The 13970-nt window shown below is 72.6% G+C and overlaps 1 protein-coding gene across 1 annotated transcript in view; it reads left to right on the top strand.

Annotated features, from left to right (window-relative positions):
- The first annotated feature begins 11587 nt into the window (after positions 1-11587).
- PLCH2 (phospholipase C eta 2) overlaps positions 11588-13970 on the top strand; it is a 30696-nt gene continuing 28313 nt past the window's right edge. The window contains 1 exon segment of the mRNA XM_058304610.1: positions 11588-11669. Within this exon segment, the coding sequence (XP_058160593.1) occupies positions 11627-11669 (43 nt within the window). The 5' untranslated portion in view covers positions 11588-11626.

Genomic DNA, 13970 nt, shown 5'->3' with positions numbered 1-13970 from the left:
CCGTGTGTTCACCTGCAGGATGGGCTAGGGGTGGCCCTGGGTGAGCCGGTGCAGAGCCGTACCCCGCAGCCCCAGACCCGGCCGCCCGCCGTTCCCCCGGCCGCCCGAGTGCACGGGCGACATTTGGGGTCCTGGGCCCAGGGCCGGCCATCGGCCACAGATGGCTTAGATGCGCAGCGGAAGGTGGGCTGGATCCCGTGCGTTTGCCCCAGGCCTTCGCGGGGTGTTTGGGGCCTGGGTGGCTGCCCTCCCGGGGTGGGCCGGCGGGTCCGCGTGTGGCGTTGACTGGTGGTGACGTGACCACTTCCCGAGAGCCTCGGATCACCTCCCTGACCTGCACATGCTGAGGGCACCAGAGCCTTCCACGATGTTCCGCAGCCTCCAGGAAACAGGAAAGGAGCTGGTGCCCGGCCCCACGCCTCGCTGGCCCACCCCCTGCCCTCCTGTGCACTCGGCTCTCCCCAGGAAGCCTTGGGCAGGCTCGACGGAGGCTCAGCACCCGGCCCCGGAACCACTGCCTGGCTCGAGGGCCCCCTCCCCTCTGTGGGCTCTTGCAGTCTCTCTGACCCTTAGTCTCTTCATCTGTCAAAAGTGGGTAACGATGGGCCTTGCCACACGGGCAGGTGGGGTTGTGAGAGGAAGCTAGTAAAAGTTTGGAGAAGGTGAGGAACGTGCCAGAAGGTGGGACCCCCCAGTGCAGCGTGGGAAGAGGGCTCCCGCACGGTGGCCTCAGTCCATGCCCCTCCCCCAGGGTCCGTCGCTTGGGCATTCAGCCCGTGTTGTCCGACTCCCGCGAAGCCAGGACTGGGGTGCGATTTAGAGCAGGGCTGGCCGGGGCGGCGGGGGCGCCTGGCCCGTTCTGGAGGGAGGCTTCCGTCGGCATCCCCGTTGCCGCCGCCTCCCACGCTGAGGCAGCTGGGGGCCCTGCCCTCACCAGCACGGGCGTCTGCGGGAGCGCGGCCAGCAGAGGCGGGTCGCAGGGGCTGTGCCCAGGAGCCAGGCCGGGGAGGCCAGGCCGTCACCTCTGGGCGCTGGGCCCAGCGTCCCTCCAGCCCGGGGCCACCGCCCGGCCCGAGAGCCTCGGAGGACAGGGGCAGCCCTGTCGGTGCCGCGGGGCCCGGGCTGCGGCGTGAGACGGTCAGCTGCAGCTGGGGGAAGAGGGCCGGCCCTGAGCGGGCATGGGGGCCCCGCGCCAGGCAGCTGGGCCGGTGGGGGGACGGCCAGGTGGGCCCTGCGGGGCCTGTAGCTGTGGACAGCGCGGGGCGCGGGCGCCGGCCCGGATTTGAGAGGCGCTGTCACCCGCAGGTGGGGAGGGGGGAGGTCTGAGGGCACAGAGGCACCCGCGGCCTGGGTCAGTGTCGTCCTTCTGGAGTGCTGGGCCCGTGCCGCGCGCGTCCCGTCCCTCCGCCTGGGCTGGGCTGACGAGTGGGTGTGGGTGGCCCCTGCCCGTGGCCGAGCTGCCCCCACTCTGCTCCTCCCACGGGAGCCCTGGCCGGTGCCGTGTCCATCCGGTTTACAGCAGAGGACGGAGGGCGCTGGGCACGGGGAAGTTTCCATGGCGATGCTGGGGGGCCCCAGCCTCAGCTGCCCCCCAGGCCTCACCCGGGACAGCAGCTGCCGACGTGTTTCATCTCAGCCCCGGTGCAGCCTCTGTCCAGGATGAGCGGCGGGGAGGGGCTGCCCAGGAGGGGCGGGCCCTGGCCTCACCTTCCCCGCCCGCTCCCGCTCCCCGCGGCCGGCCTGTGGGGCCAGAGGGCAGCAGGGGCTACCTGTACCACGCGCCGTCCCCCCGCCCTTGGCGCTGGGAGAGCGGCAGATGGGCCTGGAGGACGCCTAAATAATTCACGGGCAGCGGGCCTGGCACGCTCGGGCAGGGCGCCCCCGCCAGAGCTCGGGCACCAGCCCCCTGGGGGCCTGCCCCAGTGGTCTCTGTCCCGGGAGGGGACCCCCTGTCCCGGGGCACTGGCGTCTCCGGCTTCTCTCCAAGTCGCCTCTGCAGCAGGCACCCAAGAGAAGTGGTTCCTCGGCTCGGCGCCGGCCCGGTGGACCCCGAGAAGGACCTGCCCTGGGGCTGCCTGGAGGAGGAAGCGCCTGCTGGGCACTGAGGCCCCGGGTGCCCAGGCCGCGGCCGCTGTGGCCCTGTCCGTCCGGTCCTGGTGGGCAGCCCCCCGGCGCCCTCGGCGCAGCCCCCGCCGTCCACGCCCACGCCGGTCTGGGCTGCCCACCCGCCCCACAGCATCGGTGCCACCCGTTCCGGGACAGGACCCGGGCCCCCTCCCACCTGCCACAGCGTTGCACCCTCCCCCACACTTAGGGGCCACCGGCGATGACCGCCCCTCCCGCGTGGTGTTCCGTGTCCTCCCAGCCACGCCACAAAGCTGGTCGTGCCGTCGCCCCATGTTAGCGATTCGGACACTGTAGCTGGGGAGGGGAGGCGCTGCGGGACCCTCGTCCCGCACGCGGGGTCCAGCATCTGAGCAGGGCGTGGTCCGTCAGGGCTGCTCCCCCCTCCTACCGGACCACCCTGACCGTGGCATGGGGTCTCTCGCCCTCACGCCCCATCCCAGGGCTAAGGAGGAAGGTGGGGTCCCCCGGACAAGCCCCTCCAACCCCCCGCTGCAGCAGGCGCAGACCCCCACCCCCTCCCCCCTGCCCCCGCGGGGCCCCTTGCTCTACCGTCCCCTCTCGCAGCCCTTGGGGGGGCGGCCCCAGCTGAGCATGTCCCTGCCAGCCCCTCCCCCCGAAGTGTCCCTGCCCTGTTCCGTGGGCCCCACAGAGGGCCAGAGCCCGGTCCCCGACCCCCATGGCCCCCAGATGGGCTGTGGTGGCTGCCACGTGCCCAGGACGTGGCCCTGTGAGCCTGTGGCCGTGGCAGGGAGGCAGCTTCCCCTAGCCCCAGCCGTGGGGTGGCAGGGGTCTGGGGCAACTGGGGGCCCGTCGGCTGAGGGCTGCCCAGGCCTGCTCGGGGTGCCGGGCAGGGGCAGGTGGGAAACCCCCGGTCCAGGGAGGTGGGTGCACCTGGGGGGCAGGGCCTCGGGGTGGCGCCTGATGTGGGAAGCGGGGTCCACAGCCACGGCCAGTTTCTGGGCCGCCACGCCACTGTCCTCTTCTCCCGGGCGGTGCTGGAAGCGGCTTTGCCGCAGGGACGTTCCAGAGCAGAGCTCCAAGCACAGGCGCTTGTGGGGCAGCAGCGGCCGGCCTCCCCGGGCAGCTTACGGCGAGTGGGTGTCCGGGTCTCCCCTGGGCCTGCCTTCCTGTCACCCAAGCACTCGGGGACCAGCAGGCGGGGGCCCTGGAGGCTCAGCGTCCACTCAGCGAGTGGCTGGCGGCTGCCGCTGCCTCCCCAGGTGCCTGGAGCCTCAGCGTGATGTGGCAGGACGTGGTGGGACGGGGCATGGCGTGGTGTGATGTGGTATCACGTGGTGTGCCACGGCAAGATGTGCCACGGCATGGCGAGGCGTGAAGTGGCGTGATGTGCCGTGACGGTGCGATGATCTGTGGCATGGCAGGCGTGACGTAGTGTGGCAGGGTGTGATGTGCCATGGCAAGGCGAGAAGTGGCGGGATGTGCTGTGGTGTGGCAAGGTGTAAAGTGGTGTGACATGGCGTGGTGAGGCATGAAGTGGCGTGATGTGGCGTGATGGCGTGATGTACCATGGCACGGCGAGGCATGATGTGCTGTGGCATGGCATGATGGGCTGTGGCGTGGCGAGGCGTGAAGTGGCGTGACAACGTCGAGGACCACGTGCCCAGCCGGGAGGGGTGGTTTCGGGCTCCTTGTTCTGCTCTGCACAGGGGTGGGGTGAGGGGAGCCCACGGGGAGGGCGCACCTGCTGTTCCGGGGAGCGGAGCCGGATGGCCGAGGGAGCACCAGGGCAGGCAGGCGGGCGCTGAGGGGCCTGGGTTTGGGGGCGGGAGGAGGCCCAGGGCCCCGCCCCCCGCGGAGGGGATTGGCTGGGGTAAGCGCCCGCAGGACCTGCCGGCCCACGAGGGGGGGGCCCTGGGGCCAGGCCGCACAGGTGGGCAGGTGAGCAGCGCCTCGGGGCCTCAGGTGTGAGGCACCCCTGCCGGCCCCCCACCCCCGCCGTGAAGGGCAGGGTCTGGCCCAGCCGTGCCCCGGCCGCCCTCGTACCTGTTGCGCTGGCGCGTGGGCGCAGGCGGGCGTCCTCGTGGGCGGCTCCCTGTTTGTGTGTGTGTTTAAGTGTCTTTTTAAAGCACCTCTGCAGCTGCGCCTGACTCAGTTGTATTATTCGGCGGCAGCGCTGCAAGCAGCACATTAGGGGGTTATTTTGGGCTTGGCATTATTGAGAATTATTATATTCCGTATTTGTAAGGAAACCGCGTCGCGGGGGGACGATCGGGCCGCGTGCCGGTGGGGGAGGGTCGGCTGCGGTGCGGGAGAGCAGGGCCCAGAGCCAGCCGCGGCCAGGCGGCCCCCGACCCGGCGTCCACGGCCCCTGCCCAGGCCGCTCTGCCAGGCTGGGATGCGAGGGCGCCCTGGGCAGGCTTTTCCTGGGTGGGCACCCGTCCAGCCCCGCCCATCTCTACGCCACCCCCCGGGCGGGCCGGACTCCTGGTGAGGCCCCTGCCAGGCACTGTCTGCCCCCCTGTCCACTTCCGGGCGGCCTGCCCAGCACGGCCTTTGCGCCACCTGTGGGTGTCCGGGCAGGGCGGGGTCTGACCTGCTCATGGCCGCTGCGGGCCCTGGCGCCGGGCGGGGTGGGGCTCCAGAGGTCCCTAAAAGAGCGGCTGCCTCCTCCCAGGACAGGGCGGCCACCGCGTCACGTGCGAGGGGGCACCCCGGCCCCCGGGGCCCCTCGCTGTGCTGCAGCCCGCGCCCTGGAGGCGGGGGTTCAGGGCGCTGCCAGCGGCCGCTGGGAGGGATCAGCGTCACTTCCGCAGGCGCTCGGCTCCACGCTCGCCCTGACAGCGTGTCACGGCCGCCCGCTCCTCGTCAAAAAGACCGAAATTGCCCCTTTGCTCTTGGTGGAGCCTGAAAAAGTCCTGGCGGTGACTCAGCCCTCGGGCGCAGCGGGCGCGCTGGTGCACGGGCACACGGGGTTGGCGGGGGGGGGCCTGTCCCAGGCAGCGGGGTCACCTCCAAGCCCCGGGCCAGGCCTGGGCTCCGGCGGACGTCCACCCCCAGGCTGGCCGCCATCCTTAGCCACCCGCCCTTCCGGCCGTCGCCCCGGACCTCCTTGGGTGGCCTCTCCTTTCTGGGCCTCAGTTTCCCTGCCTGGGACCGGGGAGCCAAGCCCTCCTCTGACTTTGCTCAGGGGTCTTGGTGGGAGGTGGGCAGTGCTGTCTCCCAGGTGTGGCCACAGCGGCCTCGGGCCAGGCTCCGCCGGGCCCCCGGGCTGGCCAGCCCAGGTCCAGGGCGCCCTTGACCCTCGGCGCTCTCCCCGGACGAGCAGAGGCAGGTTTTCCCCTGCGGAGCCTCGCAGCCCCGGCGTGGGCTGGCCGGGGACGGGGTGAGGCTTGGGCGCGGGCAGCTGGTCACCCTGGTCTCGCCAGCCCCAGGGGCTGTGACAGCGAGGGGCTGGGGACCCAGCTGCCTCAAAGGGCCCTGCCACTGGCGGCCTCTCTCCGGCTCCCTGAGCGCCCGGCCAGCTGGGCCGCAGACCCCACTCCTGCCCCCTGCGCGGGCATCTCCCGGCCCCCTGACCGGCTGCTCCTGGACTCTGGGATCTGCTGAGCTGGGGGCACCTGCTCCCCCGAGCAGAGGGAGCTGCGGGGGAGGCGTCCCCACCCCACCTCTGCGGGGGGCCGAGCCCACGGGGCAGGCTTTGGCCCTGAGGGGCACCCGAGGGCTCCCCAGAGGAGGCGGTGCCCCTCAGGTGTCTGACCAAGGGGGAGGGGCGAGCCAGGTGGGGGAGGGGCTGCGTGTGGTGTGGGGGGGTGCTGGGCGGCCCGCCCCCTGCCCTCCCCCGAACGTCCCTGTGACTCACTCCCCGGCAGGCCGCCCCTCTTCCTTCTTCTTTTCTTTTCTTTTTTTGCCCTAAAGAAAAAATAAACATTTGCCTGCGTAGCGTCGGCTGCCTGCTGGGCCCACGCAGCTGGGGTGGGGGTGGCGCAGGGCTGGGGGTGCGCAGGGCGCGGAGAGGCTCTGGGAGTGGGGCAGGGGGCCCGGGGTGGCTTCCTGGGCAGACCCCCGCCCGAGCTCTGGCTTCTTCGCTGCAGGGTCTGGGTACTGGGGGGCTGCGTTGCCACCGTGGCAGGGGTGGTGGCCTGTCCCCACCTCAGGGTCTGTCACTGGAGCCCTGATGGCCCGGGAATTACGGCCGGGGCTGGGGGCTTTGGGGGCGGGGCAGGAGGGCCAGGCAGGCACTCGGGGGGTGCCTGGTTCCTGCAGGGGACGCAGGCAAGGGGTCGTCCATGTGTCCTGCTGCCGCACACCTTTGCCAAGGCCGGATGGTGGGCTCCCGGGGCCCGTGGGGTGGTGGCTGCGTGGAGCTGGGGTAGCAGCGGCTCACCCGCTGCCCGGACCCCGAGCCCCGGAGGGCGAAGCCAGGAGGGAAAAGTGGGGCGCGGGGCTGGGGGTTCTCGAGCCACGTTCCCAGGGCCGGTGAGGTCGGGGGGGGTCGCCCACGGCGACAGGCGAGAGGCCAGCACCCCCACAGCTGCGCCCCCGGCCCCACCGCGCCCCCGCGGGCCCCTGGAGGGGCGTCCCCGCCGCTCCCCGTGTCCCCAGGCGCTCACGCGGCGGCGTTTCCTCTGCAGGAGCCTGAGAGCGTGTCCTTGTCCCCGCGGCCCCTGCAGCTGTCCCGTCCCCCCCACCCCGGGCCCGTGCAGCCACGTCTCTGGTTTCTCCCGTTGGGTGGGAGACGTGTCTCTGGGTGCAAGATGTTGCTGAGGAAGCACTTTCGGGAATGATTTTTACCCAAAATCGCCAAGTCCGGGGAAGGAGAAGGCGAGCGCCCGGTGGTGGCGGGGGCCACCCTCAGCGCGGCGGGGACGGGGGCCGGCGGCCGGGAGCGGGGTCCCTCCAATGCAGGGATGCTGCCCGCACAGTCGTGACCCGGGGGTGGGCACTGGACCCCTTCTGGGCCACCCCCGCCTGCCCAGAGCCCTCCCGGGAGCAGGCTCCGGACCCCTGAGGCTGCGCCCTCTGGCAGCCTGTGCTTCCCAAGGACCACGCGGCCCGGGACCCCTCCTCTGCTCCCCGGGGGGCGGGGGCCCCAGCCAGCAGCTCCTGGCCTGCTCGGTGCTCGGTGCTCCCTCCCCAGTCCCAGGCGTGACATCCCGCACACAGCAGGTGCTTAATAAGTGCACATGGACCGCTGGGAGGGTGTGGAAGAGGGAGGAGGGCAGAGGAGGCAGTGGCCATGCTGGCCCCTGGCTTGAGGGCAGACCCCCTGGCCCTGGGGCGGGGGGCTCCCGGGGGGGCCGCGGTGCCAGGCAGGGGCTGCCCCCTGTCGTCTTGCAGGCAGTGCGCCGAAGCGTCTTCTGCCTGGAACGGGCCGCGTGGCCCACTTCCTGCTCTGGGGCCAAGCTGCCCCTCCCCCCGCAGGGCTGTGGCAAGCAGCGGGGGGCCTGGGAGCTGCAGTGGGGTTCGCCCTGCCCCTCTGGCAGCCCCCGGGACCCCCTTCCTCCAGCAGGCCCACCTGGGTTGGGGACTCCAGGAAGGACCACGGGGGCGCAGCACAGGCGGGGGGTGTGGGCAGGGGCGGGGGCCGGGCAGGGGGGAAGGGGTGGCCCTGAGGGCGGCTCTGGACTTGGTTCTGGGCTCCCGCTGGACTCCGTGCCAGGCCAGCGGCCGTTCTGCCTGGCAGCCGGCAAGTGGGCCGCGGAATCTAGGTCAGCCGGGGCGGGCAGCGGGCCGGGCGCGGGGCAGGCGCCTGCTCCCACGTGCTCGGGCACGGCTGTGGTGGGAATGCCAGGCCCGCGAGCGGACCTCCAGCAGAGGCTGTGCTTTGGGGGGTTCCTTGGCCGCTCAATCAGCACCCCGTGTTCCAGGTCCAGCTTCTCGGGGCTTCTTCCCAGAGGCCCCCTCTTTGGAGGTCAGCGGTGCCGGCCGTGCCTTCCCTGGGGGCACTGACCGGCACTCTGTCCTCTCCCTGTCCCCGTGCCTTCTCGTCCCTGCAGCCTGCAGTCAGGTGGAGTGGCCTGTGGCCTGTGAGGCGTGCTCAGTTCTACCCCTGGCCCCCGTGCTCTGCTGTGAGCCCCGTTCAAGGATGAGTGGGGCGACTTTCGTACCCCAAAGACAGTCATCCCCGGCCCACCCTGGGTACCCCTTGCCTCTCCCCCTGAGGACGGAAGCTGCTCAGCCCCCTTTGGGGTGTGCTGGGCAGGTCTGGGGCGTCCTGGTCACTCAAGGGGCCCCCTGGTGTGGCTTCGGTCTTACCGGAAGCTGTGGCTTTGGCGGGACTGAAACGGGTGAGAAGGCGCCGGTGGCCGGCTTCAGCGCTGAATTCGTCATCTTTCCCGGGGACGGACCCGGCCGGGGCCATCAGCCGCAGTGGCACAGCCGTCAGCGCCACCTCGTCACCAGGGCCACTGCCCCCAAGCCCCTTGACACTTTCCAGAGCCGTAGGACATGCCGGGTGGTGGCTGGGGTGGCCCAGGTGCTGGCACTCAGGGGGGCCTTGGAGGGAGCTCGGCCGGCTTTGCACCTGGGCTCGGCTGTGCCTCAGTTTCCCTATGTGGCCTGATGGTCTCTGAGCCCTCCGACTCAGCCACTCCGAGGTGGCCTTGGAGCAGCAGGATCGGGGACACGCTCGGGGCTTCCTGCACCCACCTCGGAGCGCCGCCCGGGGCCTGCCGGCCAGGGCCGCGGCTCGGCTCACCGTTTCCCGCGAGGCCATCGGGGCGTGTCCTTGGAGCCCCCCTGCAGGACGGGACGGGGGGGCCGCAGCCGCGCCCCGGGAAGGCCTCTGAGGCACGGCCCACTCTTCACCACTGGGGAGGCGAGTCTCCCGGTCACCGCGCCCCAGGGCCGCTGTGCTCCCCCGGGGACCTCGACTGGGCGTGGAGACCGTGCCGTGGGACCACCCGTGGCGCCACACTTGGGCGCACCCTGGTGGTCTGCCATCCTGGGCGCTGGCGGCAGGGGCCACTGGGACTGCGCAGCCGGGCGGACCTGCCCCCCAGCCTCCCTCCCCACTCTGCCCCCGCCCCCTGTCTCTGAGCCTCTGCTGTTCTGCCCCGGAGTCTCGTGGGGCTCCGTTTCACCTGTTCAAACCCAGGCCCGCGTGTGGCCCGACGTGGCTCACTCAGACGCAGGCATGTGCACGATGACACGCCAGCCAGCCCCGGCACACGCCTGTGCCCGCGCACAGACCCCGCCCTGCGGTCCAGCATCCTCAGCCCAGGACGGGGTCCTGCCTTCTGCGCTGTACGAGCTTCCCCAGCGCGGTGCCCGTCCAGAAAGATCGTGCTATCAGGGGCCGCACAGCGAGAAGCGTGGCAAGCGCCCAGGATCGGGGTGGACTGCGCGGTGGCCCTCGCGCTCAGCCTTTTGTGGCCCGGGTCCTGTGGGATGGGGAGGGGGAGGTGTGGGCTCAGCAGGCTGGATAACGGCTTCGGTCAGGGTGAAGCCGGAGAGGGGGTGGGTGCCAGCCGCTGCCCAGGGAGGGTGCGGTGTCCCCTGCCACAGTCGGAGCAGGAGCTGGCTGGGGGAGCTCTGCCACCTAGGGCCTGGCCGGGACCCTGGGGCTCTGGCCCACCCCCCTGGCCACCATGAACTCCGGCCTCCCTCCCAGCCGCAGCCCCGGCCCGGCCCTGTGGGGCAGGGGCAGCGTTTTCCAGCTGGAAGGCGAGGCCATGCAGGGAGGGGGGCGGCAGAGGGCGCAGCGCCCGGTCGGCCTCTGCAGCAGGCCCCAGGACGTCCTCCGGGGGCCGCGGCCCCCCGCCCTGGGCGCCCGGGCCTGGGCTCTGCCCACAGGGTTGCAGTGGGGTCTAGGGGTCCGTGCTCTTGGCCTCGGTCTCCTCGTCTGAATCTGGGGATGGCCAGGGAGGAGGGGGCTCAGGTGTCCCTTTCCCCCATACCGCCCCCTCCACACAAGAAGACAGCTGAAGCCCTCGGGGGCCGAGGCCCTTCATCCACGCCACCGGTCCCCAGGCCACGGCCCGGCCACGCCACCTCGGACACGAAAACTGCCCCGCGGCCGGGCGGCCCACGAGCTCAGGATCCGAAGCAAACCCCGGGCCCGCCGGTGGCGCTAATCACCGCCGGAATCGGGGGCCCCGTGAGCGCGGGTGGCGCTGATGGATTATTCAAGAGCACCTGAACTTGGGTTTCACCCGCCCGTCTAGCGAGGGCAGACTCGGTGGCCCCGAGCCCCGGGGGGACGTGGCCGGGCCAGCCCTGCGCCTCCTTCTCGCCCACCGTCCTCCTGGGGCCCAGCTTCTGGGTTTCCCTCCACCCCCCCTTCTCCCACTGCTCTCTCCCCACTCCGGTTCCTCCTCCTCTGCTGCTGCCCCCCCCCCGCCCCGCCTTCGTGGCTCCGTTCAGCCCCGCCCCCTCTGGGCCCCCTCCCACCGTGGCCGGCGGTCACCTTCAGGTGGGCTGGGGGGCCGGGGGACAGGGAGCTTCCACCTTCTCTGGCCCCGGGTGCCCTGACCACACGATGAGTGGGGGCACGAAGACTCCCCAGAGCCCACCGCGTGCCCCCTCCGCCCCGGCCCAGGATCCTCCATGGCAGGAAGGGTGCCCCTCCCCCACACCTGGGGCCCGGCCTGGCAGGAGGTGCCGGCTCCGAGGGGCACCGCCGCGCCGCGCACCTGCGCCCTCCCCAGGGCCCAGCGCCCCTCTGTCCCCGCACACCCGCAGGCCACCCTCAGGGATGCAACTGCCAGATGCGGCTGCGGCGGGCGCGGCGCCGTTCAGAACCGCTCAGAGATGGGGAAGAGCCTTTGCTGATCTGGAAAACACTGTTTCCCTCGGCTGCGGCGAGTGAAAGCCAAACGCGTCCCCAAGAGAAGCCAGGACGAGCAGCGCAGCCAGGGAGGGGGGGTCAGGGTATAGCGGGGGGTCAGGGCTGCTCCTGCCGGGCGGTGAGGGGGTGCAGGGCCCCCAACAGGGTCTCCGCTGCCCCCGAAACCCTCAGGCTTCAGATCCTGAAGCCTCTGCGGTCACCTGTGCAGCCAGGTTGCAAATATTGAGGGACAAGGGGGGGGGGCAGCCAGGGAGCACAAACAGCTGGCCCTTTCCCCCGGAGCAGGTCAGTGGCTTCTCGGGCCAGGACAGCTTCTGACCTGGCCGGCGGGGGATGACCCCCTGGCCCCCTCAAGGGGCCACAGCCCTGCCTGGGTGGCTTGTCCGGATCCAGCGCTCGGGCTCGTTGGGAGCCTTCGCAGGGGTCGCCAGCCAGGGGGCGTGCGGTGGGAGGGCCCCCCTGGGGGTCTGCGGGCCCCCGGGAGGGCGGGGGTGGGCCGAGAGGCCCCTGCAGCGCCCGGGGCAAGCGTGTGGCCAGCGCCCCCGGCCGCGCGCGCGGCCTCCGGCGAGGTGGGCGCCGGGCAGCGCAGGGTTAAGGGCGGGCGGGGCTCCGCGGGGGGCGTGCCCGGCGCCGGCGCCGCCCCCTCCCCGCGCGGGCTGCCAGGGGCGCTGTGCGCGGGGCGCCCCGCCTCGGCTGCGGGCGCGCGCGGGGCTGGTCGGGCTCCGGGCCCCGCGGGCCGTGCCGGTCGCCATGGAAGAGCCCGGGACCCCCGGCGGGCTCGGCCGGGACCGAGGTGAGGGGGCGGGGCGCGCGCGGACCCGAGGGAGGGGCCGCCCCGGCCCCGCGGGGAGCCCCGCGCCCCGTCCTCTTGGCCGGACGAACCCCTCCCCCGCCGTCTGCACCCGCCCGGCCCCGCCCCCGTGACCCGCCGCGGGCCGGGCGGCTCCGCGGAGAGGGGGCGCCCCTCGGTGGCCGCGGGGTGGAGCAATCCGGTGGGCGGCGGGGAGGAGGTGCCGCCCAGCCTGGCGAACACAGGTCCCCTGGAGGAGGCAGAGGGTCTGGGGGTGTCGAGGGCTTGTGGGCTCTGGATGGTGCAACCCCGGGGACTGCTGGCCCCTCCCCCACACGCCAGCCCCTTGACCAGGGCCCTGGAGGCAGTGGAGTGCCCGGGCTTGGTCAGCACCTAGGACAGGGCCCGCCCCCCCACCTTGCGCCCTCCCTCCTGGAGCGGGGGCCGCAGGCTCCTGCTGGGGTCCCAGGCACTGCCCTGGGCACACAGCGAGGGACGGAGCCGGTGTGGGCTGCGCTGCAGGGGCTGGGGGCGGGAAGCGGCGGGGGGCTCTGTCCCCAGGCTTCCGGGGGGGGGGTCTTTGGAGCTGGACGCAGCAGAGCTTCTCCTCGGCAGGTCGCGTCCGCAGCACTTGCTCCTGGGCCAGGGGTGGGGAGAGGCAGAGCGCAAAGGGGCGAGGGGCCAGGACCGACCTGCAGCAGGAGAGACTTGGTCAAGACAGCAGGAAGAACTTTCCAAGGGAGAACAGGAACTTGCCTGCTGGAGATTTATTCGGGTCTCGAGTGTTCTGGCCTCTCTCTGACCGGAGGGGTGAGGCTGGGCGAGGAAGGGGGGCCGGGCAGCAGGGGCTTCCCAGCAGCCTGTCCGGGAAGGATTCTGGCAGTGCTCTGACACGCGGGGTGACCTCACACAGAGCACAGGACCTCAAGCCTCCCGTGGCGGGCGGGCACGCAGGGGCCCAGGCGGTGGGGAGTCCAAGCCAGCGAGTCGGAAAGTGCCGGGTGCCCACTGTCCCCTGGCCCCCCTCTGGGCCGAGACCCCCTTTGTGAACGGGGTGGGGGGGCAGTGTGGCCCCTGCAGAGTGGCCCGTGGGGCCGCGCCTCCCAGGCCCCCGCGGCGGGTGGTCCCTGGGCGAGCCCGCTCCCTCCGGCCCCGCCTGCACACGGTTCCGGGCGGTGGGGGCCCCCAGGCTGGCGGGCCTCGGTCAGCAGCACGTGCCGCCTGTGGCCAGCGGGCATCGGGGCTGCCGTGCGGCCCTGCGAGGGGAGAGCGGCCGCCGGGCGCCCCGTCCCGGTCGTGGGGAGAGCGGGTGGTGGGTGGGCGGCAAGCCCACCTCCCGGCGCCGTCCTGCGGTCCTCAGGCGGGAGGCAGCGGCACAGCCCGCGTCTGCAGGGACACACGTGCCGCCCTGTCCCCCGCCGGCAGGGAACGCAGCCGAGGAGGAGCAGATGGGCCCAGAGGCTCCGGTCCCTGCCTCCATCTGCGCAGCTAATGAGCTGACGGCGACAGTTTCCTCCGCTCCTGGCACCTGGCTCTGGGAACGCGTGCGGCCCGGCCCTGCCCCGGAAGTGCCGCCTCTCCTGGGGCAGGGGGGGTGCAGGGGCCCCCGTCGCCCCTCTCTGGTGCCTGAGGCCGCGCTCCGCGTTCCCCGGGGCTGAGGAATCGACGGGCGATGCTTCCTCCCCAGGGCGCTTCTAGCACAGTCCATGTGGGCTCCGGCCGGCAGGCGGACTTCCTGCGCGGGGGAGGCGGTGGGCGTCCAGGCTGGGGACTGGACGGGCACGTTTGCTCCGGCTCTCCAGAAGCCCGGGGTGAGGCCGTCTCCCGCCTGGGAAGCCCCGGCTGCCACCCTACCTGCCGGGGGCCGGGGGCCCAGGTCGACCGCCCACCCGGGGCCTTGGGAGGTGGGCGGCCGGCAGGGAGAGTCCTGCCCGCTCAGCTCAAGCCGTGCTTGGGGCAGTGGCCGTGACACACCCTCGAGCTCAGCGCCCAAAGGCGGGGGTCCCGGGGGCCAGGGTGGAGCCTGGGGCAGGGGGCAGGGGGCCGCGGTGTCCTGGGACTGGTCCCCTCAGCCCGCTCAGGCCGAGCGACTCACAACGCACCACTTGGCGACCCAGGCCAACTTGATTTCAAGTGAGCAGGAGCTGGCCCGGCTCAGCCCCACATCGGCTCCTCTCCTTCATCTGGAACTTTCCACCGCTCCCGCTGTCCCGACTCCGTGGAGGCGCTGGGTTGGGGATGGGGACGCAGCAGCCGCGCCCTTGGAGAGGCAGCCCTGCCCCCTCCCAGGGCCATCCCCGGGCC

The sequence above is a fragment of the Dasypus novemcinctus genome, chromosome 9, assembly GCF_030445035.2.
Source record: "Dasypus novemcinctus isolate mDasNov1 chromosome 9, mDasNov1.1.hap2, whole genome shotgun sequence".
NCBI lineage: Eukaryota > Metazoa > Chordata > Mammalia > Cingulata > Dasypodidae > Dasypus > Dasypus novemcinctus.
The sequence above is the reverse complement of the archived record's forward strand: the minus strand, read 5'-3'. Positions and strand labels throughout refer to the sequence as shown.